Genomic DNA, 26,608 nt, shown 5'->3' with positions numbered 1-26,608 from the left:
TTACTGCAGAAGACTTGCAGGGATGTTGAGTGGTAGTGTTCTGTCCTCTTAGACTGCTGGCCTGGAGTAGGATTAGATAAGGTTAAATAGTGGAATGGGGTGGTGTTTTTTTTGTGAGGGCTAATAGTTACCAAGGTCATTTTCCTTTTCCCCAATTTTGAATTACCGGAAGTTAATGTCGGTTGGCCGTGACTGGACTCAAACTCCAGTACAGTAGGTGGCGGTGTATGCACCTAAAAGTTGGATGCGGTCAGCCAACTCAATCTCAAAGACGAAGAATAAGCAACACTACATTTCCTATGTTTTGAGCATCACTGAAGAAGAGCTCCGTAGAGTGCGCAGAGAAGGTAAGCTACTGTATGTTTATTCTCTGCACAATAGGGACAGAGTAGGATGCTAGATAACCCTATGTGAGTTATTTAGCGTTCTACAGCATCAAAACAATACATTTGGATATTCTAAGATGATTGACACATTGTCGTCCTGAAGTAACGCACGTATCAACTGTTTAATTAGCTGGCGCTGGTTATAACACTTGTAAACTGATTCATTATACGACTAGCAACTACTATACATAGATAGTTAGCATGGAACATGTCTAACAGCTGCCAGTTCAGTGCCTTGACGTCATGGGCTATATTGTTGAACTAGCTAACTGCTCTGCTGGTGGTGGCTAGCCAAGTTAGCGTCTTTGTTACAACGTTAGCAAGACCAATAGACATTCTGATGTTAGTTAGCTAGCAATATTCCCTTGCCATATCCTCGAATGTAAGACACATTAGATCAAATGCATGTTAACTTGGAAAAAATCATGGATACAACCAGAACTACTATTTGATACAGTTTACAGTTAGTTAGCTAGTAAACACAAGAATAACTGAACATCTAGCAACGTGTGTACTATGAGCTCCTTTGTCTGGCTCTCTGTGTAATTCCAGGCCTCTTCATTGTTGACTTTCCTCATTACTATGTGAAGCGACTAGGGCCCCCTAATGCTAGGCCCCTGCTATGCTGTGCCAGCTATTCACTGTGTTGTTACTTGTGTGTCAGTGCTGCCAAAGTCACACACACATTCCCTTATCTCTGCCACTCTGAATAAGGTCACAGCTGAATCAACTGTCAGAGGACGTTTGACCAGTGACCACCAACAGCCCAAGACAACGACAACAACACATCATTGGTAAGAAAAGAGCATTGTCACTGCTTCCCCTGCCGGCATTGACGACTGCATCTCCCTAACTTATCTGGTGTGTGTGTGTGTGTGTGTGTGTGTGTGTGTGTGTGTGTGTGTGTGTGTGTGTGTGTGTGTGTGTGTGTGTGTGTATATCTATATTATAACACACACACACACACACACACACACACACACACACACACACACTGGCAGGGAGCAGGTCTCGAACCCTCAACCTTCTAGCCCGAAGTCCAGCGCGCTATCGACTGTGCCGCAAGTGCATGCTCGAGTGGCAGAGTCGATATCCGCGCTTATAAACCCAGGGTCGTTACACTATATATATTTATTATTAACCCCTTTTTCTCCCCAATTTCATGACATTCAAGTGGTAGTTACAGTCTTGTCCCATCTCTGCAACTCCCGTATGGGAGAGGCGAACGTCAAGAGCCATGCGTCCTCCAAAACACGACGCTGCCAAGCCGTACTGCTTCTTGACACACTGCTCGCTTAACCCGGAAGCCAGCCGCAAAGCTAGCCGCACCAATGTGTCAGAGGAGACACCATACAACTAGCGACCATGTCAGCATGCATGCGCCCGGCCCGCCACATAAGGCACAGAAGCTACGTATAATTGTCGTATTTATTGTGGTACGCTGCTCCTGTTACTGAAGTGACACTGATCTGAAAAGACTCAGGTGTTTCTGTGGAGCTTATTCTATAGATCAAGCCTAACCTGTGTTGTGGACTGATGTTCTGCTGGTCATAACTAGTCAGATGTTCATTTCATGGGCCCTTCTTGATGTTTTAATGAATGTAGCTTTAGCAAATAGTTGAGTTCATTACATAGTCATAAGTCAAAGAAATTGGCTAATTATCATGGTTTGGGTTGTCACCCTCAAATATGTAAGCTATGCCTACTACTATACTTAAACTACCATATTAAGTTTATACAGGCATGAGCCGAGGATTCATCAGAAAAAATATATATACGCTGTTTGCTATGTTGTATCTGATATGATATGTTGTGCTGGGTTTGCACTAATTTCTGCACTTCTGCTCCTATTTAAGGGATAGATTGAGATTTTGGAAAATGAGCAATTTTGTCTACATGCAGTGTCATGGACCCAATGTCTTTATTTGTAATTATAAACTGGGTGGTTCGAGCTCTGAATGCTAATTGGCTTAAAGCCGTGGTATATCAAACCGTATAACACGTGTGTGATATGACAAAACATCATTACTGCTCTAAACATTGGTAACCAGTTTATAATAGCAATAAAGCAACTTGGGGCTTTGTGGTATATAGCCAATATACATACCACAGCTAAGGGCTGTATCCAGGCACTCCGCGTTGCGTCTGGCTTAAGAACAGCACTTAGCAGTGGTATATTGACCATATACCACACCCCTTCTTGCCTTACTGCTTGAATAGAATGTAAATGCCATCTAGAATGTAAAGAGATTCCTTGCTAGCAGGCAGAGTTGGGGCATGTGGTTACCATGACGATGAATATAATCAAACAGCTCTGTCAAACAGAGATCGCTAGCTAGCTAGCTACATTGTCAAAACAGCAATCATTACATTTGTTTATTTTCAGTTATCTGCATTTATGCCCATTGTAAGTATCATAACAATGTTAGCTATTATACAGTGAGAGAAATGTTTCAAGGTGGTGGCATTATTTTTACACTTATTATGAGCTAACTTACGTTAGCTAGCTAGCTAAAGTTACTGTTCTATGGTTCTGCTTTCTAACTTGGCTAATGTTACGTAAAGTGTTTTTCTGCGTTTGTTGTTCTTAAATGTTAGGTTTGCCTCGTTATTGTTTGGAGTTATGAAATGTTTCCTTTCTGTATTTTCAGTTTCAGAAAAAAAAGCAACACCTCTTATGGATTTATTGGGCTACTGTTGCTAGCTGTCAAACTGTACACCAGAACAGAACACAGTGAGGACTGCATACCCATAGTCAGAGGAGCATGCTGGCTGATCCCATAGACTTTCAGTCATTACACTCACGCTAGCTGGCAATTGCTCCGTTATCACTAATTACCTTCAACTTCATTCAAACTGCACGCAGAGACATACAAATGATAACCATGAGTTCATCTGACTGGGTAAATGGAAACAATGGATTAGTTGTCAAAATCTCCAACTATCCCTTAAGACTCTATTGTCATGGACATTTGGGCATCTGTTTACAAAAGCACTACTTCTGTATCTATCTATCTGCACATACTGTATCTAGGCTATGTGGCTCTCATGTAGGCTACCCCACCCACTCAATAGTGAGTCAGTTTTGAATGTGTGGGTCTTGTTTTGGTGTTCTGTCTTTGGCAGAGACTGGCAAAGAGTGTCTGTCTGAGTGACAGGACCAAGCTGTCTGCAGAAAAGATGGAGGACTCTGTGAAGGCGGAGAGTGCCGCCGATGGAGGAGGCCTGGTGAACGCAGAGAAAGAGCCAGAAGACACTCTCAGGTATAGAAATCTGGGATGGTCTAACTTCACTTCAGTGCTTTTTCTGAAAATGGATGGGGGCTGGGCAGTTTCTGGAAGTGAGAGTTCTCCTCTCATGTGTATGTTTGAGTGCCAGGGTGTGGGCAGGGTATGTTTCAGTTCTGTCAGATTTGGTCTGTCTATTTTATTTCTGAGGAGAGCCGAAAACACTATGGGCCCATTTCCCGAACACAGATTAAACCTTCTCCTGGAGTAAAACGCATGCTCAATGTAGAATAAGCTACATTGAAAGTGTTTTTTTTCTCTCCAGAACTAGGATTAATCTGGGTTTAGGAAGCCAGCCCTATGGGTCATGTAGTTAGTGTTTGCCTCTAGTTTCCCATGCGGTGTCAGCCAGTGTGCCCTCCCCACAGCCCCACAGACCTTTCTGAACTGCTGGCTGCCGGGACCAAAGAGGTTCACGAGAAGGCGGAGAACACCCAGTTTGTCAAGGACTTCCTCAGGGGGCGCATCCGCAAGGAGCTCTTCAAGGTCAGTCTGGAGAATAGAGCAGCCACTTAAGTATTTTCTGAGACTTAATACTGCTGCATTCACTGTCTTGAACATTATGCATAATCTGATTTATCCACAGCAGTCAGTTAAGGGTGTAGGCATTTTGATCTAATTTTGACATCCTCACTTTGCAAACACTTGGTAAGCTAATACTGTTAAGAATGGTGATGGGTATTTCAGCACCACTGGTAATGAACAACCACTGTACTGAACAACAATATCCTGTAAGGCTTTAAAGAACATGAAGTGCTTTGACATCCTCACTTTGTGAGACTTTGCCAGGATACAGAAAGGGATGTACAGTGAGGGAAAAAAGTATTTGATCCCCTGCTGATTTTGTACGTTTGCCCACTGACAAAGAAATGATCAATCTTTAATTTTAATGGTAGGTTTATTTGAACAGTGAGAGACAGAATAACAACAAAATAATCCAGAAAAACGCATTTCAAAAATGTTATAAATTGATTAGCATTTTAATGAGGGAAATAAGTATTTGACCCCCTATCAATCAGAAAGATGTCTGGCTCCCAGGTGTCTTTATACAGGTAACAAACTGAGATTAGGAGCACACTCTTAAAGAGAGTGCTCCTAATCTCAGTTTGTTACCTGTATAAAAGACACCTGTCCACAGAAGCAATCAATCAATCAGATTCCAAACTCTCCACCATGGCCAAGACCAAAGAGCTCTCCAAGGATGTCAGGGACAAGATTGTAGACCTACACAAGGCTGGAATGGGCTACAAGACCATCGCCAAGCAGCTTGGTGAGAAGGTGACAACAGTTGGTGCGATTATTCGCAAATGGAAGAAACACAAAATAACTGTCAATCTCTCTCGGCCTGGGGCTCCATGCAAGATCTCACCTCGTGGAGTTGCAATGATCATGAGAACGGTGAGGAATCAGCCCAGAACTACACGGGAGGATCTTGTCAATGATCTCAAGGCAGCTGGGACCATAGTCACCAAGAAAACAATTGGTAACACACTACGCCGTGAAGGACTGAAATCCTGCAGTGCCCGCAAGGTCCCCCTGCTCAAGAAAGCACATATACATGCCCGTCTGAAGTTTGCCAATGAACATATGAATGATTCAGAGGACAACTGGGTGAAATTGTTGTGGTCAGATGAGACCAAAATTGAGCGCTTTGGCATCAACTCAACTTGCCGTGTTTGGAGGAGGAGGAATGCTGCCTATGACCCCAAGAACACCATCCCCACCGTCAAACATTATGCTTTGGGGGTGTTTTTCTGCTAAGGGGACAGGACAACTTCACCGCATCAAAGGGACGATGGACGGGGCCATGTACCGTCAAATCTTGGGTGAGAACCTCCTTCCCTCAGCCAGGGCATTGAAAATGGGTCGTGGATGGGTATTCCAGCATGACAATGACCCAAAACACACGGCCAAGGCAACAAAGGAGTGTCTCAAGAAGAAGCACATTAAGGTCCTGGAGTGGCCTAGCCAGTCTCCAGACCTTAATCCCATAGAAAATCTGTGGAGGGAGCTGAAGGTTCGAGTTGCCAAATGTCAGCCTCGAAACCTTAATGACTTGGAGAAGATCTGCAAAGAGGAGTGGAACAAAATCCCTCCTGAGATGTGTGCAAACCTGGTGGCCAACTACAAGAAACGTCTGACCTCTGTGATTGCCAACAAGGGTTTTGCCACCAAGTGCTAAGTCATGTTTTGCAGAGGGGTCAAATACTTATTTCCCTCATTAAAATGCAAATCAATTTATAACATTTTTGACATGCGTTTTTCTGGATTATTTTGTTGTTATTCTGTCTCTCACTGTTCAAATAAACCTACCATTAAAATTATAGACTGATCCTTTCTTTGTCAGTGGGAAAACGTACAAAATCAGCAGGGGATCAAATACTTTTTCCCTCACTGTATCTTGAAAACGTGAATGTTGACACACACACAGTATTTGAGGGACTGTCAAACATGGATTAATGAAAAATATTTGCAACTAAAATGTTTGTTTTGGGGTAAAATTCTGCATCTCTCTCCCCCTCAGCTGGGTGATGTGGCCCTCTACTACACCTACGAGGCCATGGAGGAGGAGATTGAGAGGAACAAAGATCATCCTGACTTCTCCCCGCTCTACTTCCCAGAGCTGAATAGACGTGACGCCCTGTCCCGCGACCTGGACTACTTCTATGGCGAGGACTGGCGGGAGCAGGTCAGCTGCTCGCCGGCCACGCAACGCTACGTGGAACGCATCCACCAGGTGAGTAACCCAGAGGTTAGAGGGGTGGACCAGTAACCAGAAGGTCGCTGGTTCAAGTCCCAGGCTGGACGATGAAAAAAGTGGGGGCTGAACTGGCTACTGGAGGGCTGCTGGTTTCAGATTCACATTACCACCATCCACTACCATTGTGCCTTTATGCAAGGCACTTCAGACCTAACACTACTCCATGGGTGTTGCACTGTGATTCCCTGTGCTGCTTCAATCCTCTGGTGTGTGTGTGGAGTCCAGGGGAGGTTGACAATACCATAAGCCAGTGAAGTTGTATTTGTATTTAGGTGGGTCAGGAAGAGCCGGTCTTGCTGGTGGCCCATGCCTACACCCGTTACATGGGAGACCTGTCCGGGGGCCAGGTGCTGAAGAAGGTGGCCCAGCGGGCGCTGAAGCTGCCATCGACGGGCGAGGGCGTCTACTTCTACCAGTTTGACGGCATCCACAGCGCCAAGGCCTTCAAGCAGCTGTACAGGAGCCGGATGAATGAGCTGGAGCTGGACATGGCCACCAAGGACAGGCTGGTGGCGGAGGCCGTGCTGGCCTTTCAGTTCAACATGGAGGTGAGGAAGGGGAAGGAAGGGAAGAGAGAGCTGGGGTTGATTAAAGAGTGAGACTGCTGCACCTACTGGTGTGGTGGGTCTTCCAGTAAACGGAGACTGCTGCACCTGCTGGTGTGGTGGGTCTTCCAGTAAACGGAGACTGCTGCACCTGCTGGTGTGGTGGGTCTTCCAGTAAACGGAGACTGCTGCACCTGCTGGTGTGGTGGGTCTTCCAGTAAACGGAGACTGCTGCACCTGCTGGTGTGGTGGGTCTTCCAGTAAACGGAGACTGCTGCACCTGCTGGTGTGGTGGGTCTTCCAGTAAACGGAGACTGCTGCACCTGCTGGTGTGGTGGGTCTTCCAGTAAACGGAGACTGCTGCACCTGCTGGTGTGGTGGGTCTTCCAGTAAACGGAGACTGCTGCACCTACTGGTGTGGTGGGTCTTCCAGTAAACGGAGACTGCTGCACCTACTGGTGTGGTGGGTCTTCCAGTAAACGGAGACTGCTTCACCTACTGGTGTGGTGGGTCTTCCAGTAAACGGAGACTGCTTCACCTACTGGTGTGGTGGGTCTTCTAATAATTCCTTCTAGGTGATGGCTGTAAACATTGCCATCTCATATCTGTGGGTCCTTGAGTGGCGCAGCGGTCTATGGCACTGCATCGCAGTGTTAGAGGCATCACTACATACGCAGGTTCGATCTCGGGCTGTATCACAACTGGTTGTGATCAGGAGTCCCGTAGGGCGGCGCACAATTGGCTCAGCGTTGTCCGGGTTAGGGCAAGGTTTGGCCGGGGTAGACCGTCATTGTAAATAAGAATTTGTTATTGCCTGACTTGCCTAGTTAAATAAAAATAGACGTTTAGTTTTCAGAGGAAGCCAGGCCGCATTAATTTAGTGTCAAAGGTAGGACCCATTAGTTTAGTTTAGTTTCAGAGGTAGGGCCACGGTAGTTTAGTTTCAGAGGTAGGGCCACGGCAGTTTAGTTTCAGAGGTAGGGCCACGGCAGTTTAGTTTCAGAGGTAGGGCCACGGCAGTTTAGTTTCAGAGGTAGGGCCACGGCAGTTTAGTTTCAGAGGTAGGGCCACGGCAGTTTAGTTTCAGAGGTAGGGCCACGGCAGTTTAGTTTCAGAGGTAGGGCCACGGCAGTTTAGTTTCAGAGGTAGGGCCACGGCAGTTTAGTTTCAGAGGTAGGGCCACGGCAGTTTAGTTTCAGAGGTAGGGCCACGGCAGTTTAGTTTCAGAGGTAGGGCCACGGTAGTTTAGTTGCATTTCTCAGTATTGTATCATTTAATTAATCATTTAGCCACTGTATTGATCCTGTCTTTGGAGATAAGAGTCTTGTGCCCAGGGAAAATTAGGGTCTTTGGCCAACAGCAGATGGTTGGATTTGTGCTTATCACCGTAAGCACTCTGCCAACTGGTTCTGAGAGTGTAGCTAGACAATGCGCCATCTCTCCTATTTCAATTTCAAGTGCACAGATATGATCATTAATTCACTTCCTCACATCTGGCTTCTGATTACATTACATGAATGTCAGATGTTGAACTTGATCATATTGTTATTACGGTTCTGCATCATGGCCATTTCTTTGACCAGCGGCACCTCCTTAAGTGAAATATCACTCCTTTCACTCGCCCACCGACCCAATCACAATGTCAAACTGTTTGTGCTAAACTCTGGGTCAACACAATTCAGCTTACTGTTTCAGTTCAGAGATTGTGTTCATGAGGACACACAATATCAAACTGTTCCAAAGTGTTGTGAAAAAGAAAAATGAGCTTTCCTTATTGGACCTTTTCAGATGGTACCTCCCTGTTTGACCTTTTGTTCTGTTTGAGTGAACATGAACCAGTTGTAATCCCCTGTGTTTGGTGTCAGGTATTTGATGAGCTAGAGGAGATGGGTAAGGATATCCAGGAAGAGGTCATGGACGCGGGCATGCCTGTTCATGGGGCCCATGGGACCGGAGGAGACATCAACAAATGCCCCTACTACGCCGCACAAATGGGTACGCTGACACACAACTCCTGTAAGCTCTGTCTGGAAACAAAGTGATTGATCCTGAAAGAAAGATTTGTTGTGCCATGTTAGCAATACGCTGGCATTTAGAACCACAATACCCTTACCACACTGTCATGCTGGCTTGGATATTTACTTTTCACATTGTCCTTTCTAGCATGGCTCCAGCAACTACAGTGGGTTCCTAACCAGGCCAGTGCAGTGCTGCTTGGCCTGGCTTAGTGCTGTTAAAAATGGCAGAAGAGTGTTTCACATGGTAATGTGGGAGGTTTTCTGACCGTGTTCTTTGTCCTCTATCTCAGCGGCCAGTGGGGGCTCGGCGTACGTCGGTCAGCTGGCCATGGCCGTCCTCAGACACCCCACAGGCCAGGTCCTATTCGCCGCCTGGGTCGCCGCCCTCGCCGGACTGGCTGCATGGTACTTCATGTGATCCGACCCACAGCCAATCGTTGGCTGTCCTGCAGGAAAGGAGGAGGGAAGACAAGAAGAATTGTTTTCTGAACGTTTGGATGAGAACCCATCCGTACCCAGACCTTGTAACCTTCCCTCCTCCACTCCTCTAATTTTCTCTCTCTACTACCTCCCTCTCATTCTCCCTCCGTCCTGTATCCTCCCAGTATGGTTGGTCATATTTGTAGCTCTTAATATCAGTTTAGAGCCATTTTTTTTATTCAAACCTGTTATAGGATTTATTTCTTCTTGAGTTGACATGAGATGACAATTGATCTTACTTGATTAGATTATAGTGTGATTTGTTGTCAGGTTGAAGTCTCTTTAATAATCCCAAACAATTGTATTATGGAGTGATGCAGTAGAGTTAGAGAGGAAAAACAGATACCCTGCTATGACAAAAAAGCCTTTGTGGATTTTGACACTTTTAGGTTGCCATGGGGATTTGAAGGACTATATTCTGCTGTCCCCTGGGTGGCCCCACAATCAGTCCATCAAACCAAAATGTAATCTTGAAAATATTAGAGCAGTGAGCCTTTGCTTGAAGTGGACTGAATTAGGTGCCGGTACTCTTTATTTAGGTGGTGGAACTGAACAAGTAGAACCTTTGAGGTGCTGGCACTTCGTAGCGGTGAGCAGCAGCCCAACTCAAACACTGCTGAGCCAGAAACAGTCAAAGTAACACGTTCTATGCGTATGTTAATATGCAGATCTGGCAAAGTGTAGGAGTATTTCTGCAGGGCAGACTACTATCTGTTTGCGTGAGTAGGTTAAGCGCCATCTTTTTAAGTTTGTATTAATGGTTATGGGGGTGATACTCTCTTGGAAGATGTCCCAAGATTCGGTTAAGGACAACACAGGCTAACTGACAGTAAGAGCACACTTTCTAGAAAGGTCTAGACTTTAAAATGTTGCCAACGGTTGTCACACATCACAATGTATTATTTTTCTCTTCTCTCCAAATGAACGCAGGCAGAAAATTCCAACCTCCTGTGAAAAGCACACAGACAGTGAGTGAGTGACAGGATGGACACTTTAGGTCTTGTTTTAGGATGGACGAGCAATATTACTATTAATCATTTCTGAAGTGTATTTTTGTTTTGTTTTATGCTATGTTGAAATGTTGGACTTAGTTATCTAGTGCTGTCCAGTCCTTTGCTTTGCACTCAGGCAGTCTAGAGAGGAGCAGAGTGTCTGAAAATGGACACATCCGTCCTGGAAACGTGGATAAAGTTGATTTTCAGTATTGTTCTAGGCCTATGGACACCAGGTAGAGGCAGCAAATACAGCAGCTAGTGTAATGGTCTGGGAGACAGGGCAGGACAGGTCAGATGAGATCAGGTTAGATTGGTGAAGACAATTTACCTCATCAGTCTGAATGGATAACATTGAGGACTTGAAAGCTATGCACCAACCTGATGAGGTTGAGCCATTGTTGTTTGGTTGTGGAGAAGGAGAACAATGTGTTGTGCAGGTGACCATAGGTTTGTATCTGAGGAATTATAAGGGCACTACGGTATTTAGCAGATCCTATTCAGGATTCACACTGACATCAACATTACATTCCTTGATTTGTTTGTAGTTTTAACATTGAAGACAACAGTTTGCGTTGTATTCTATGCTTTCGCTTGAAGATGGAGAAGAGGTTAAAGGTCAGAATGCTGAATACCAAAGGTCAAGTTGCTGACATCACGTGACATTATCTTGGTTCATTATAAACAGGTTCTATGCTGTGTGTTCAGGTCTGCGGTTCTCTCCTATCCATCTCTGGTGTATTTGGTAGTCCTTGAATTCTTTGCAGGTGTTAGATGATGTATTATGTGTTCAGTAGCCCTCCGAGGTATTAACAAAACAGGGATTATCTGGATTAGTCCAATAAGAAATGTTTGATTTCCGTGGTGAAACTTTGTAAAACATTTTGCCCTAATGAACATGACCCAGGTGTATTTATGGCTGTCCAGACCAGTCCAGAGCCTCATTAGTCATGTACGTGTTGGGTCTCAGGTTCATGTTAATGCAATTATATACATAAGAAATATTGCAAGACTTGTCATATTTTAGTTCAATGTAAATGCAATTTTAGTATTTGTTTTCAGGGGATGGAACTGTTGCAGTATTTAGAACATTTTGAAGGAGTTCTGGAATGACCAGACCTGGGTTGTGTTCATTAGGCACTAAACAGAAGACTGAAACAGGGAGGGACTAACTGGACTTGTCCAATTAAACTCTTCTGAAACGTGTGCCCTAATGAACATGACCCATAATCTCAGGTGTCGAGGTGTGTTGTTGGGATGGACTAACGGAAGCCTAGTGATCTCAGTGAGTGCTTGACAGGCACACGTTGCGTGACTCTTTCTTGCCTTGCCGGTTGTAACAGAAAGCAAACAGTAACTGTATTATCGAACCCATTCGTTTTGTACAGTAAGTACACTGCAATCTAACTCAAGCTTTATCAGTGACTGACGATTTACTACAAATGTCACTGGTCTCTTTTTGTGAAAGAAAATCACAGGAATACATTGTCTGTAGTAAAATAAATGATTGAATTTCCTGTATACTTTTGTGGTTATTTCATGTGTTGAGATATTTGCCCTGTTTGAATACTTAATCTTTCATTCCTTGTGTTGGATCCACATATCCAACTACTAACAGATCTGTGCTTAGTAATGTCACTTGCAATTCAGCTCTGTTATTACTTCAAGGATGGACATCTTAAGTTTCTCGGCGTACACATCACGGACAAACTGAATTGGTCCACCCACACACACAGCGTGGTGAAGGTGCAGCAGCGCCTCTTCAACCTCACGAGGCTGAAGAAATTCGGCTTGTCACCAAAAGCACTCACAAACTTTTACAGATGCACAATCGAGAGCATCCTGTCGGGCTATATCACCACCTGGTATGGCAACTGCTCCACCCACAACCGCAAGTCTCTCCAGAGGGTAGTGAGGTCTGCACAACGCATCACCGGGGGAAAACTACCTGCCCTCAAGGACCCCACCACCCGATGTCACAGGAAGGCCAAAAAGATCAACCACCTGAGCCACTGCCTGTTCACCCCGCTAACATCCAGAAGGTGAGGTCAGTACAGGTGCATCAAAGCTTGAACCGAGAGACAGCTTCTATCTCAAGGCCATCAGACTGTTAAACAGCCATCGCCAACATACTGACTCAACTCCAGCCACTTTAATAATGTATGTAATAAATGTATCACTAGCCACTTCATATGTTTTCATACCCTACATAACTTCTCATTTACTGTACTCTATAGCATCTGCCGTTCTGTACCACCACTCATTCATATTCTTCATTCCTTTACACTTGTGTACAAGGTAGTTGTGCAATTGTTAAGTTAGATTGGTTATTACTGCATTGTCGGAACTAGAAGCACAAGCATTTAGCTACACTCACATTAACATCTGCATGTGACAAAATGTGATTTGAAGTATTAGACCAGGGTCATTGGCCCGTTCTACAGTAGTTTAGTATTTCTGCTCTCTGTGTGTTCACATCTGGCAGCAATAAGACATTAACATCAATTCATTTAGATTTCACTTTTATTATAGATATGTTATTTATTTCTCTAACATGACACATTGGTACAGTTGCAATATCAACAGCTGTATATTTACAAATATAACAAGGCAGAATGGGGGTACATGAAAGTGTGCAGCTTTGAATTCTCAGATTCATCGAGAGAGCAGAGGGTCAGCCACATCTGATCCAACTGGTGAATCATGCCTGTCCTAGATGACTGGGTTCTCAGACCCAAATCCATCTCCACACACACATTACACACTTTTTATGTAACAGAAAAGTCTATCAGCCAGACAACTTCCTCTTTATCTCACCGTAGCTGTTTGACAGTACTAATGCTGTTATTAGGTTGGTACAACTGGTTGCAGTGGCTAGCAACATAGGAAGCATAGAGACAGAGTTAACTTTACAGAACAAACTTACTACACATTTTTTTTAAATCAGGAGGATCTCAACCAAAACAAAGTTCCTTATTGCAGCAGAGGCCTTTTAAATAAAATATAGATGTTCTATGCTTTAGTATTCTTATACACTAAGTGTACAAAATATTAGGAATACCTGTTCTTTCCATGACAGACTGACCAGGTGAAAGCTATGATCCCTTATTAATGACACTTAAATCCACTCCAATCAGGGTACATTTAAGGGGAGGAGACAGGTTAAAGAAGGATTTTTAAGCCTCGAGGCAATTGAGACATGGATTGTGTATGTGTACCATTCAGAGGGTGAATGGGCAAGACAATATTGAAGTGCCTTTGAACAGGGTATGATAGTAGGTACCAGGCGCACCAGTTTGAGAGTGTCAAGAACTGCAGTGTTGCTGGGTTTTTCACACAACAGTTTCTTGTGTGTATCGAGAATGGTCCACCACCCAAAGGACATCCAACCAACTTGACACAACTGTGGGAAGCATTGGAGTCAACATGGGCCAGCATCCCTGTGGAATGCATAACACATTGCAGAGTCCATGCCCTGATAAACTGAGGATGTTCTGAGGGAAAAGGGGTGCAACTCAATATTAGGGAGGTGTCCCTAATGTTTTGTATATCCATAGGTTTTTTGGCCATCACTGGCAACAGTGCATTCCTCAAAGACAGCAGACAGACCATACTTTGAGTGACTGTTTGACTGCGCTGCTATCACACGGTTAGGAATCTGATGGACAGGAACATTTGGAAAATCTATGGAATACCCTGTTAAAGTTGCCGCCCCGTCCGCTTTACTTCCAGATCACGTACCCTAATCTTTTGAACATGCGGTCATTTAAAATGTATAATTATATTTGTGGATGAAATTACTTCTGCCCGATGCCTTTTATGATATGTTTGTGCTTGAAGACCATTGCGCAACAGTTTTGCACATTGAACACCATCCAAAAAACTACAAGTCTAAGGGGCAGTCACTTCCTGGTACTTCCAGAGCGTATTTCCTCTTGGATTTGGGTTTGTGGTCCTGTTTCAGTCCGTTGTCATCCACTGCTAGGGAACTGATCAAGGATGAAAGGAGATCTGTGAAGGTAGATCTGGGGTAACCAGTGTTGTCCAGTGCCAGAGTAGGATACAGTAGACATCATCCCTCCAACACTCCCCCACCCCGTCCCCATATCTGGTCTCCCCTTGTGGCTGTCTTCTTAGGGCATCCTCTCTCTACCCTCGGACACTCGCCTCAGTTCCCAGTGGACCTTTTACCTTTCAGTGGAAAAAAGAAACAATTACTGCATGTGTTTTCAAAACCAACATATGACAAACTGCTGTCCCTCCACCCATTGAAAGTGACAGCAAAACATTGATTTGACTTGGGATGTCTTTTCTAGTAATTATATTTCTATGGTTAAACAATCGTGTGTATGCATGTACACTACATGACCAAAAGTATGTGCTCCTGCTCGTCGAAAAATCTCATTCCAAAATCATGGGCATTTTTAAAAAAATTTAAATTTCACCTTTATTTAACCAGGTTGGCAAGTTGAGAACAAGTTCTCATTTACAACTGCAACCTGGCCAAGATAAAGCAAAGCAGTGTGACAGACAACACAGAGTTACACATGGAGTAAACAAACAAGCCAATAACACAATAAACAAGTCAATGATACAGTTGAAAAAAGAAAGTCTATATACAGTGTGTGCAAAAGGCATGAGGAGGTAGGCAATAAATAGGCCATAGGAGCGAATAATTACAATTTAGCAGATTAACACGAGTGATAAATGAGCATATGAAGATGTGCATGTAGAGATACTGGTGTGCAAAAAGAGCAGAAAAGTACATAAAATAAAAACAGTAAGGGGATGAGGTAGGTTGATAGGGTGGGCAATGTACAGATGGGCTATGTACAGCTGCAGCGATCGGTTAGCTGCTCAGATAGCTGATGTTTAAAGTTGGTGAGGGAAATAAAAGTCTCCAACAATTCGTTCCAGTCACTGGCAGCAGAGAACTGGAATGAAAGGCGGCCAAATGAGGTGTTGGCTTTGGGGATGACCAGTGAGATATACCTGCTGGAGCGCGTGCTACGGGTGAGTGTTGTTATGGTGACCAGTGAACTGAGATAAGGTGGAGCTTTACCTAGCATAGTCTTATAGATGACCTGGAGCCAGTGGGTCTGGCGACAAATATGTAGCGAGGGCCAGCCGACTAGAGCATACAGGTCACAGTGGTGGGTGGTATAAGGTGATTTGGTAACAAAACGGATGGCACTGTGATAGACTGCATCCAATTTGCTGAGTAGAGTATTGGAAGCTATTTTGTAAATGACATAGCCGAAGTCGAGGATCGGTAGGATAGTCAGTTTTGCTAGGGTAAGTTTGGCGGCGTGAGTGAAGGAGGCTTTGTTGCGAAATAGAAAGCCGATTCTAGATTTGATTTTGGATTGGAGATGTTTAATATGAGTCTGGAAGGAGAGTTTACAGTCTAGCCAGACACCTAGGTATTTGTAGTGGTCCACATATTCTAGGTCAGAACCGTCCAAGGTGGTGATGCTAGTCGGTCGGGCGGGTGCGGGCAGCAAACGGTTGAAAAGCATGCATTTGGTTTTACTAGCGTTTAAGAGCAGTTGGAGGCCACGGAAGGAGTGTTGTATGGTATTGGAGCTCGTTTGGAGGTTTGTTAGCACAGTGTCCAAGGAAGGGCCGGAAGTATACAGAATGGTGTCGTCTGCGTAGAGGTGGATCAGGGAATCAACCGCAGCAAGAGGGACATCATTGATATATACAGAGAAAAGAGTCGGCCTGAGAATTGAACACTGTCATACGCCCATAGAGACTGCCAGAGGTCCGGACAACATGCCCTCCGATTTGACACACTGAACTCTGTCTGCAAAGTAGGTGGTGAACCAGGCGAGGCAGTCGTTAGAAAAACCAAGGCTATTGACTCTGCCGATAAGAATACGGTGATTGACAGAGTCGAAAGCCTTGGCCAGGTCGATGAAGACGGCTGCACAGTACTGTCTTTTATCGACAGTATGGAGATGGTCTCCCCTTTGCTGCTATTACAGCCTCCACTCATCTGGGAAGGCTTTCCATTTGATTTTGTAACATTTCTGCGGGGACTTGCTTCCTTTCAGCCATAAGAGCATTAGTGAGGTCGGGTACTGATGTTGTTGGGCGATTAGGCCAGGCTCGCAGTCAGCTTTCCAATTCATCCCAAAGGTGTTCGATGGAGTTGGGGTCAGGGCTCTGTGCAGACCAGTCAAGGATCTTCCACACCAATCTCAACAAACCATTTCTGTATGGACCTCGCTTTGTGCACAGGGGCATTGTCATGCTGAAACAGGAAAGGGCCTTCCCCAAACTGTTGCCACAAAGTTGGAAGCACAGAATGGTCTAGAATGTCATTGTATGCTGTACCGTTAACATTTTCCTTCACTGAAACTTAGGGGTCTAGCCTGAACCATCAAACAGCCCCAGACCATAATTCCTCCTCCACCAGACTTTACAGTTGGCACTATGCATTTGGGTAGGGAGCGTTCTCCTGGCATCCACCAAATCCAGATTTGTCCATTGGACTGCCAGATGGTGAAGTGCGATTCATCACTCCAGAGAACGTGTTTCCACTTCTCCAGAGTCCAATGGCGGCCATGGAATTGCACATGGTGATCTTAGGCTTGTGTGCGTCTGCTCGGCCATGGAAACCCATTTCATGAAGCTCCCGATGAACAGTTCTTATGCTGACGTTGCTCCTAGAGGCAGTTTGCTCCTAGAGGCACTCTCTCCTACCTCCTTGCCTGTCCTGCCCTGCCTCAGACTGCTTACCACTGCTGCCCCCACCTGGTGAGAAACATGTACTGCGTGAGCGAAGATTTTACTCATAAAAGCATTATCAGCTTTCATGAGCAGAGCTGGGACCTCAACTAATTGTAAACCATATGAAGGGGAGCAGGTAAGTGTGCAGTCAGTGTGTAGGAACCTAGCGCAGAAACAGTGTGTGCCACTACCTGCAGTGGTGCTTGTGACACCATTGACTGTCCCCTCCACTTCAGTCTCATCCTCTGCGTAGCTCATGAGCAGAGCTTTCTGTCTGTCTGTCAGGATCCTGCCCCCACACACACACACACACACACACACACACAGTGAGGAATGAGCATCTAACATTTGTCAGTAACTTACTACAGAGATGGTATCTGAAGGTGTATTGTGCAGTAGCTTACTACAGAGATGGTATCTGAAGGTGTATTGTGAGTAGCTTACTACAGAGATGGTATCTGAAGGTGTATTGTGCAGTAGCTTACTACAGAGATGGTATCTGAAGGTGTATTGTGAGTAACTTACTACAGAGATGGTATCTGAAGGTGTATTGTGAGTAACTTACTACAGAGATGGTATCTGAAGGTGTATTGTGAGTAACTTACTACAGAGATGGTATGTGAAGGTGTATTGTGCAGTAACTTACTACAGAGATGGTATGTGAAGGTGTATTGTGCAGTAACTTACTACAGAGATGGTATCTGAAGGTGTATTGTGAGTAACTTACTACAGAGATGGTATCTGAAGGTGTATTGTGAGTAGCTTACTACAGAGATGGTATCTAAAGGTGTATTGTGAGTAACTTACTTGGGGACTCGGACTTTGACGTGGACGTAGTGATCTCCGTAACCATAGCCACTGATCCGTGCGATGCCCTTCCCAGAGAGGAGGATCCTCTGGTCTGTCTGGATCCCAGCAGGGATCTACAAGAGGATCCACCAATCACAGTTAGTTACTGGCCATCAATCCATCACTTATGTTTGTAGGTGTCACAGAAAGGTTGGTCTGTCCGTGTGCCTCACCGAGAGGTTGACTGTCTCGTAGAGGCCCTGTGCCCGGGCCGTGCCCCCCAGTACAGCCTGAGCCACAGAGATCAGCACGTCAGAGTGGATGTCTGCTCCGTCCCGTCTGAACACTGGGCTCTTCTGGACCCGGAACGTGATGAACACCTCCTTCTTCCCCACAGGCATCCTGACCGTCTGACCGTCCTCAACACCTGCAAAGAGACAACACAGCCAGTTAACCTGGGTGCACTACACAACTTTCAAAATCCTAACATCACTGAGCCTCTCACATTAAACGACTGTCTCCCCTGTAGTTTTGTGTCTTGCCAACGTAGTGGTGCTCAGTACAGGGTCACACACACTACACGACGTGGCTCAGTACAGGGTCACACACTACACCATGTGGCTCAGTACAGGGTCACACACACACACTACACGACATGGCTCAGTACAGGGTCACACACACACACACACACTACACGACGTGGCTCAGTACAGGGTCACACACACACTACACGACGTGGCTCAGTACAGGGTCACACACACACACTACACGACGTGGCTCAGTACAGGGTCACACACACACACTACACGACGTGGCTCAGTACAGGGTCACACACACACACTACACGACGTGGCTCAGTACAGGGTCACACACACACACTACACGACGTGGCTCAGTACAGGGTCACACACACACACACACTACACGACGTGGCTCAGTACAGGGTCACACACACACACACACTACACGACGTGGCTCAGTACAGGGTCACACACACACACACACTACACGACGTGGCTCAGTACAGGGTCACACACACACACACACTACACGACGTGGCTCAGTACAGGGTCACACACACACACACACTACACGACGTGGCTCAGTACAGGGTCACACACACACACACTACACGACGTGGCTCAGTACAGGGTCACACACACACACACACTACACGACGTGGCTCAGTACAGGGTTACACACACACACACTACACGACGTGGCTCAGTACAGGGTCACACACACACACTACACGACGTGGCTCAGTACAGGGTCACACACACACTACACGACGTGGCTCAGTACAGGGTCACACACACACTACACGACGTGGCTCAGTACAGGGTCACACTCACTACACGACGTGGCTCAGTACAGGGTCACACTCACTACACGACGTGGCTCAGTACAGGGTCACACACACACTACACGACGTGGCACAGTACAGGGTCACACACACACTACACGACGTGGCACAGTACAGGGGCACACACACACTACACGACGTGGCTCAGTACAGGGTCACACACACACTACGTGGCTCAGTACAGGGTCACACACACACTACGTGGCTCAGTACAGGGGTCACACACACACTACACGACGTGGCTCAGTACAGGGGTCACACACACACTACACGACGTGGCTCAGTACAGGGGTCACACACACACACTACACGACGTGGCTCAGTACAGGGGTCACACACACACACTACACGACGTGGCTCAGTACAGGGTCACACACACACACTACACGACGTGGCTCAGTACAGGGTCACACACTACACGACGTGGCTCAGTACAGGGTCACACACACACTACACGACGTGGCTCAGTACAGGGTCACACACACACTACACGACGTGGCTCAGTACAGGGTCACACACACACTACACGAATTGGCTCAGTACAGGGTCACACACACACACTACACGAATTGGCTCAGTACAGGGTCACACACACTACACGAATTGGCTCAGTACAGGGTCACACACACACACTACATGACGTGGCTCAGTACAGGGTCACACACACACACACACTACACGACGTGGCTCAGTACAGGGTCACACACACACACTACACGACGTGGCTCAGTACAGGGTCACACACACTACACGATGTGGCTCAGTACAGGGTCACACACACTACACGACGTGGCTCAGTACAGGGTCACACACACACACTACACGGAATTGGCTCAGTACAGGGTCACACACACTACACGACGTGGCTCAGTACAGGGTCACACACACACTACACGACGTGGCTCAGTACAGGGTCACACACACACACTACACGACGTGGCTCAGTACAGGGTCACACACACACTACACCATGTGGCTCAGTACAGGGTCACACTCACTACACCATGTGGCTCAGTACAGGGTCACACTCACTACACCATGTGGCTCAGTACAGGGTCACACTACACAACGTGGCACAGTACAGGGTCACTCACTACACGACGTGGCTCAGTACAGGGTCACACTCACTACACCATGTGGCACAGTACAGGGTCACACTCACTACACCATGTGGCACAGTACAGGGTCACACACACACTACACGACGTGGCTCAGTACAGGGTCACACTCACTACACCATGTGGCACAGTACAGGGGTCACACTCACTACACCATGTGGCACAGTACAGGGTCACACACACACTACACGACGTGGCTCAGTACAGGGTCACACACACTACACGACGTGGCTCAGTACAGGGTCACACACACTACACGACGTGGCTCAGTACAGGGTCACACTCACTACACGACGTGGCTCAGTACAGGGTCACACACACACTACACGACGTGGCACAGTACAGGGTCACACACACACTACACGACGTGGCACAGTACAGGGTCACACACACACTACACGACGTGGCTCAGTACAGGGTCACACACACACTACACGACGTGGCTCAGTACAGGGTCACACACACACTACGTGGCTCAGTACAGGGTCACACACACTACGTGGCTCAGTACAGGGGTCACACACACACTACACGACGTGGCTCAGTACAGGGGTCACACACACACATACACGACGTGGCTCAGTACAGGGTCACACACACTACACGACGTGGCTCAGTACAGGGTCACACACACACACTACACGACGTGGCTCAGTACAGGGTCACACACACACACTACACGACGTGGCTCAGTACAGGGTCACACACACACACTACACGACGTGGCTCAGTACAGGGTCACACACTACACGACGTGGCTCAGTACAGGGTCACACACTACACGACGTGGCTCAGTACAGGGTCACACACACACTACACGACGTGGCTCAGTACAGGGTCACACACACACTACACGAATTGGCTCAGTACAGGGTCACACACACTACACGAATTGGCTCAGTACAGGGTCACACACACACACTACACGACGTGGCTCAGTACAGGGTCACACACACACACACTACACCACGTGGCTCAGTACAGGGTCACTCACACTACACGACGTGGCTCAGTACAGGGTCACACTACACCATGTGGCACAGTACAGGGTCACACTACACGATGTGGCACAGTACAGGGTCACACTACACGATGTGGCTCAGTACAGGGTCACACACACACTACACGACGTGGCTCAGTACAGGGTCACACACACACTACACGACGTGGCTCAGTACAGGGTCACACACACACTACACGACGTGGCTCAGTACAGGGTCACACACACACTACACGACGTGGCTCAGTACAGGGTCACACACACACTACACGACGTGGCTCAGTACAGGGTCACACACACACTACACGACGTGGCTCAGTACAGGGTCACACACACTACACGATGTGGCTCAGTACAGGGTCACACACACTACACGACGTGGCTCAGTACAGGGTCACACACACACTACACGAATTGGCTCAGTACAGGGTCACACACACTACACGACGTGGCTCAGTACAGGGTCACACACACACTACACGACGTGGCTCAGTACAGGGTCACACACACACTACACCATGTGGCTCAGTACAGGGTCACACTCACTACACCATGTGGCTCAGTACAGGGTCACACTCACTACACCATGTGGCTCAGTACAGGGTCACACTCACTACACCATGTGGCTCAGTACAGGGTCACACTCACTACACCATGTGGCTCAGTACAGGGTCACACTACACGACGTGGCTCAGTACAGGGTCACACTACACAACGTGGCACAGTACAGGGTCACTCACTACACGACGTGGCTCAGTACAGGGTCACACTCACTACACGACGTGGCTCAGTACAGGGTCACACTCACTACACGACGTGGCTCAGTACAGGGTCACACTCACTACACCATGTGGCACAGTACAGGGGTCACACTCACTACACCATGTGGCACAGTACAGGGTCACACACACACACTACACGACGTGGCTCAGTACAGGGTCACACTCACTACACCATGTGGCACAGTACAGGGGTCACACTCACTACACCATGTGGCACAGTACAGGGTCACACACACACTACACGACGTGGCTCAGTACAGGGTCACACACACTACACGATTCTTCACTTGGTCGTAAGGATTCTCCATACAGACATGCTGTCTCATGAAAACAATGATGCAATTAGATTGTTAACGTAGCTAGAACAAAATCAGCCTCAAACGTTTTCAGTCAGACATTCACACCTAGTTGAAATACCTAACGATTTGACACTTTGGCTTTGGTTAAAGGCAAGTACAAACACATAGTAGTAGTAGTAGTAGTAGTAGTTCGCTCCTGCTGGAGAGTACACATTCTGGGTGACGCCATCATCTCCCTGGCTTCTTCTCTGGAGACCTCTCATTGGCTGTTGCTGATCACCGTTCTCAAAACTTGTCGTTGTACATCTCACACTAGAAGAGCATTGCAGATTTTGTGCCGATAAAATCAAACAGGTTTGAAAATATCAGGACGTCTGGGACGCTCAAAGACGGGATCAGTAGCCCTCAGATTACATCTCTGACCCGCTCACATTCATTAAACCCGCTCACGTGAATTAAACCCGCTCACGTGAATTAAACCCGCTCACGTGAATTAAACCCGCTCACGTGAATTAAACCCGCTCACGTGAATTAAACCCGCTCACGTGAATTAAACCCGCTCATGTTTTATAGACGTTTCAAACATAGGAACTGCTTCATCCAGCATTATAGAGTTTTATAAACGTTTCAAACAGTTTATAAGAGCATTATGGGGTGGCAGGTAGCCTAGTGGTTAGAGCTTTGGGCCAGTAACCAACGTTTTCTGGATCGAATCCCCAAGCTGACAAGGTAAAAATCTGTCATTCTGACAGCCTCGCTACTGTTATTTTTCACTGTTGTTTTTATTTCTTTACTTACCCATTGTTCACCTAATACCTTTTTTGCATTGTTGGTTAGAGCCTGTAAGTGAGCATTTCACTGTAAGGTCTACTACACCTGTTGTATTCGGCGCACGTGACAAATAAACTTTGATTTGATTTGTTAACCCCCACTGTTCCCCGGTAGGCCGTCATTGTAAATAAGAATTTGTTCTTAACTGACATGCCTAGTTAAATAAAGGCTGAATAATTTTTTTAATCAGTGATCTTAATGAGAAAAGGAAGAGATTCAGGATGAGAAGGCTGTTCCTGGGTCTCTCTGTGTGTGCATTAGAAAATGCATACTATGTTTAGATCAAATATTGTTTTGAAAGACTCCAGATAAGACTGGGTAGGTATAGGAGTGAGTGACAGTCAGTGTGTGGGGGTGTCTCACCTGCAGATAAGACTGGGTAGGTATAGGAGTGAGTGACAGTCAGTGTGTGGGGGTGTCTCAACTGCAGATAAGACTGGGTAGGTATAGGAGTGAGTGACAGTCAGTGTGTGGGGGTGTCTCACCTGCAGATAAGACTGGGTAGGTATAGGAGTGAGTGACAGTCAGTGTGTGGGGGTGTCTCACCTGCAGATAAGACTGGGTAGGTATAGGAGTGAGTGACAGTCAGTGTGTGGGGGTGTCTCACCTGCAGATAAGACTGGGTAGGTATAGGAGTGAGTGACAGTCAGTGTGTGGTGGTGTCTCACCTGCAGATAAGACTGGGTAGGTATAGGAGTGAGTGACAGTCAGTGTGTGGTGGTGTCTCACCTGCAGATAAGACTGGGTAGGTATAGGAGTGAGTGACAGTCAGTGTGTGGTGGTGTCTCACCTGCAGATAAGACTGGGTAGGTATAGGAGTGAGTGACAGTCAGTGTGTGGGGGTGTCTCACCTGCTGGGACAGGCACCATGACTGTCTTTTTCTGTCTGGTCTGTCCGGTCCCGTGACAGGAGTTACATGGGGTGGAGATCACAGTGCCTTTCCCATTACACCGACGGCACGTCGACCGCATCACAAAGGGGCCCGTGTTCACCGTCTCCTGTACAGGGCAAAACACACAAGCACGTGAGACAAGCACGTGAGACATGAACACGTCACGCCACACATCATGTCACCTACCATGCCAGAGCCGTTGCAGTAGTGGCAGTGCACAACCTTGGTGCCAGGCTCGCTCCCTTTGCCATCACATCGCTGGCAGCTGGCCTCAGTGCTGAACGCCATCTCTTTGTTGACCCCCTTGGCAGCTTGGGTGAAGGTCAGCTCCATGATAAACTGGGAGGAAAGGAGGGACAAGAGATTCATATGGGATGTCTTTAACAAAAAGTTTACACTCCTAAAAAAGTAATTGCTTCCTGGCATGGGCTCACTCAATAAGACCTCACTGAACATTGACTTGAATGAGCAGTCAAAACTTCTGTTTGTGCTGTATAGCCAACTCATATGGTGATTGTCATGCACAGACAGCACAAACAGATCTGGGATTAGGCTAGTTGTAACCCCTTGGTTCTAAAAGCAGTATGGCATCCCAACTACATACCTCCTGGGGCTGATCAAATACGGTATTGAAGTCGCCGAAGCCACGGCTTCCAGAGAACTCCCCAAAGATCTTGCGGAACAGTTCCTCTGGGTCCACGCTGTTGGCCTGTCCACTCCAGTACTGCTGGTGTCCACCACCGCCCGCCTGGCTGGCATCGAACCCTGCCACCCCGTACGTGTCATACTGCTTCCTCTTCACCTCGTCACTCAGCACCTGGGGGAGGACAAAGCAGGAAGTAAGATGCACAGTCCTCCAATAAGACCAGGCAGTTCCTTCATAGAGTCAAGTGGTTCTGATGTTTCGTTTACTTGATTAACAGACACTTTCTTCAAGAGTGACATCAAATAGTACCAAGAAACCTGTTAGGAAAGTAACAAACTAGTGATTCCACATCCGCTACACATGTCACAGAAATATTGCTATCCCTTTAATCTCATTTTAGTTTCTTAAAAGGGGAAGCCCATTTTGAAGAAGGTCAGCCAAACCTCATAAGCTTCAGCCAGCTGAGCAAATTTCTCCTTGGCCTTAGGGTCTTCCTTGTTGGTGTCAGGGTGATACTTCTTAGCCATCTGAAGTGGGACAACAACAAAAAGTCTCCTTCAACAACTGTGGTGAGTGGTGACGGCTAAGGATCAATACAGCAAGTCAACACTACACAGAAAATGATTACACACCTGGTAATACGCTTTCTTGATCTCTTTCTGGGTGGCAGTGCGTGGTACCTCCAGCACCGTGTAGAAGTCCTGTTTGTTGGAGGCTGGGGCACTTGTGTGGAAGGACAGTGTGCAGATGACATGGGGAGATTTAACACCTGGAACTACCAAGAAAAGGTATGTGAGTAGATTACACCTGGCAACATGACTGTGGATTATTATTATTGTCCTTCTGTAGTTATCTATTTTCAAGGTAGTTACAGGCCTGTACACTCACAATTCATCTATAACACTGAGCAGGGCTCTATCAAATACATAGTGTTAGCTGCTGTCTGTGATGATCAACTCTGGAGCCAATAAGTTTCTAGCAAACGCCAGTTGGCATATATAGCTAGCTAATCAGGGCTCATGCAGATACAGCTAGTTCAACGCAGTGTTTGACTGTAGAGTTCAGTAGTTATTCCTGACAGTCCGTTCAAGATCATCAGTGCTGTGACCTGATTTTCCATGCAATGGCTATGGAGCTGCAGGCTAGCTACAGTACAAAACACCCACAGCAATTTGAATGCGTACAAACTAACTACTAGCTAGTTAGCTAGCTATGGAATTACATCCCTCTTCCATGGCATATCGTCATCCATGAGCTAAAGTTAGTCTGTCTTTCAGTTGTATCGTTAGGAATGTTACCGTGGCGTCAAACTTTTTTTTTTGCAGACTGTCAGTTGTGTCCAAAAAGGTGCATGGAAACTACGAGAAACGCTAGCCTAGCTTGCTAGTTAGGCCGTCTCTGTGCACCCACCTGACAGCCCTCTCAATGTCAACGCATTCCCCGTGCCCCCACGCATTGCATTGCTTTCCGGCCAGATTTTCTGTGCTCCAAAAGTCGACAGACTTCTTGAGCCTCCATTAGAAGAAGGGGCCAGAGCACAAGAAGCACGACGGTGACCGGAGGACACAGCAACTGTTATCCAACGTGTGGAGCAGCGAGCCGCTGAGGACGCCATCATTACTCTACTGCTGTTACTCAGCGGGGACTGCGCATGTGCAGGTAAAGTGGTGTCACGGA

At 46.7% G+C, this 26,608-nt stretch overlaps 2 protein-coding genes across 7 annotated transcripts; one reads left to right on the top strand and one right to left on the bottom strand.

The window, feature by feature from the left end:
- Nucleotides 1-241: 241 nt before the first annotated feature.
- Nucleotides 242-11,990, top strand: LOC106601881 (heme oxygenase 2). 4 transcript variants are annotated; one of them, XM_045715655.1, is made up of 8 exons: nt 242-347; nt 1,101-1,180; nt 3,513-3,649; nt 4,042-4,159; nt 6,198-6,410; nt 6,707-6,982; nt 8,845-8,974; nt 9,288-11,990. In XM_045715655.1, exons 3-8 carry the CDS (start codon nt 3,567-3,569, stop codon nt 9,413-9,415), a joined length of 948 nt encoding a protein of 315 aa, XP_045571611.1. In that variant the 5' UTR covers nt 242-347; nt 1,101-1,180; nt 3,513-3,566; the 3' UTR covers nt 9,416-11,990. The 4 variants fall into 4 exon arrangements, with proteins under 4 accessions (XP_045571611.1, XP_045571612.1, XP_045571610.1 ...); XM_045715656.1 differs by having other exon boundaries at nt 251-347; nt 1,101-1,247; XM_045715654.1 differs by lacking the exons at nt 242-347; nt 1,101-1,180 and adding exons at nt 2,531-2,793; nt 3,038-3,289.
- A 984-nt stretch (nt 11,991-12,974) lies between these two features.
- Nucleotides 12,975-26,592, bottom strand: LOC106592966 (dnaJ homolog subfamily A member 3, mitochondrial). Of its 3 annotated transcripts, none has more exons than XM_045715651.1 (10): nt 26,342-26,592; nt 25,564-25,706; nt 25,375-25,458; nt 24,890-25,102; nt 24,472-24,624; nt 24,244-24,391; nt 18,230-18,423; nt 18,015-18,130; nt 17,399-17,496; nt 12,975-14,660 (listed from the first exon to the last, which is right to left on the bottom strand). In XM_045715651.1, the coding sequence occupies exons 1-10, from the start codon at nt 26,547-26,549 to the stop codon at nt 14,638-14,640; spliced, it is 1,380 nt and encodes a 459-aa protein (XP_045571607.1). In that variant the 5' UTR covers nt 26,550-26,592; the 3' UTR covers nt 12,975-14,637. The 3 variants fall into 3 exon arrangements, with proteins under 3 accessions (XP_045571607.1, XP_045571606.1, XP_045571605.1); XM_045715650.1 differs by lacking the exon at nt 12,975-14,660 and adding an exon at nt 16,716-17,231 and having other exon boundaries at nt 25,564-25,700; nt 26,342-26,581; XM_045715649.1 differs by lacking the exon at nt 12,975-14,660 and adding an exon at nt 16,720-17,231.
- Nucleotides 26,593-26,608: the final 16 nt, after the last annotated feature.

Source organism: Salmo salar, chromosome ssa03 (assembly GCF_905237065.1).
Source record: "Salmo salar chromosome ssa03, Ssal_v3.1, whole genome shotgun sequence".
Lineage (NCBI taxonomy): Eukaryota > Metazoa > Chordata > Actinopteri > Salmoniformes > Salmonidae > Salmo > Salmo salar.
Note: the sequence above shows the minus strand (reverse complement) of the source record. Positions and strands in the feature narration are given on the sequence as shown.

Coding starts and splice junctions, on each gene's coding strand:
- LOC106601881 (XM_045715654.1), top strand. CDS start 3,263: ATGATAACCATGAGTTCATCTGACTGG. Junction 6,411..6,706: donor ACGTGGAACGCATCCACCAG/GTGAGTAACCCA, acceptor ATTTGTATTTAG/GTGGGTCAGGAAGAGCCGGT. Junction 6,983..8,844: donor CCTTTCAGTTCAACATGGAG/GTGAGGAAGGGG, acceptor GTTTGGTGTCAG/GTATTTGATGAGCTAGAGGA.
- LOC106592966 (XM_045715649.1), bottom strand. CDS start 26,549: ATGATGGCGTCCTCAGCGGCTCGCTGCTCCACACGTTGGATAACAGTT. Junction 24,625..24,889: donor TATTTGATCAGCCCCAGGAG/GTATGTAGTTGG, acceptor CTTTCCTCCCAG/TTTATCATGGAGCTGACCTT. Junction 24,392..24,471: donor ACTGCAACGGCTCTGGCATG/GTAGGTGACATG, acceptor TGCCCTGTACAG/GAGACGGTGAACACGGGCCC.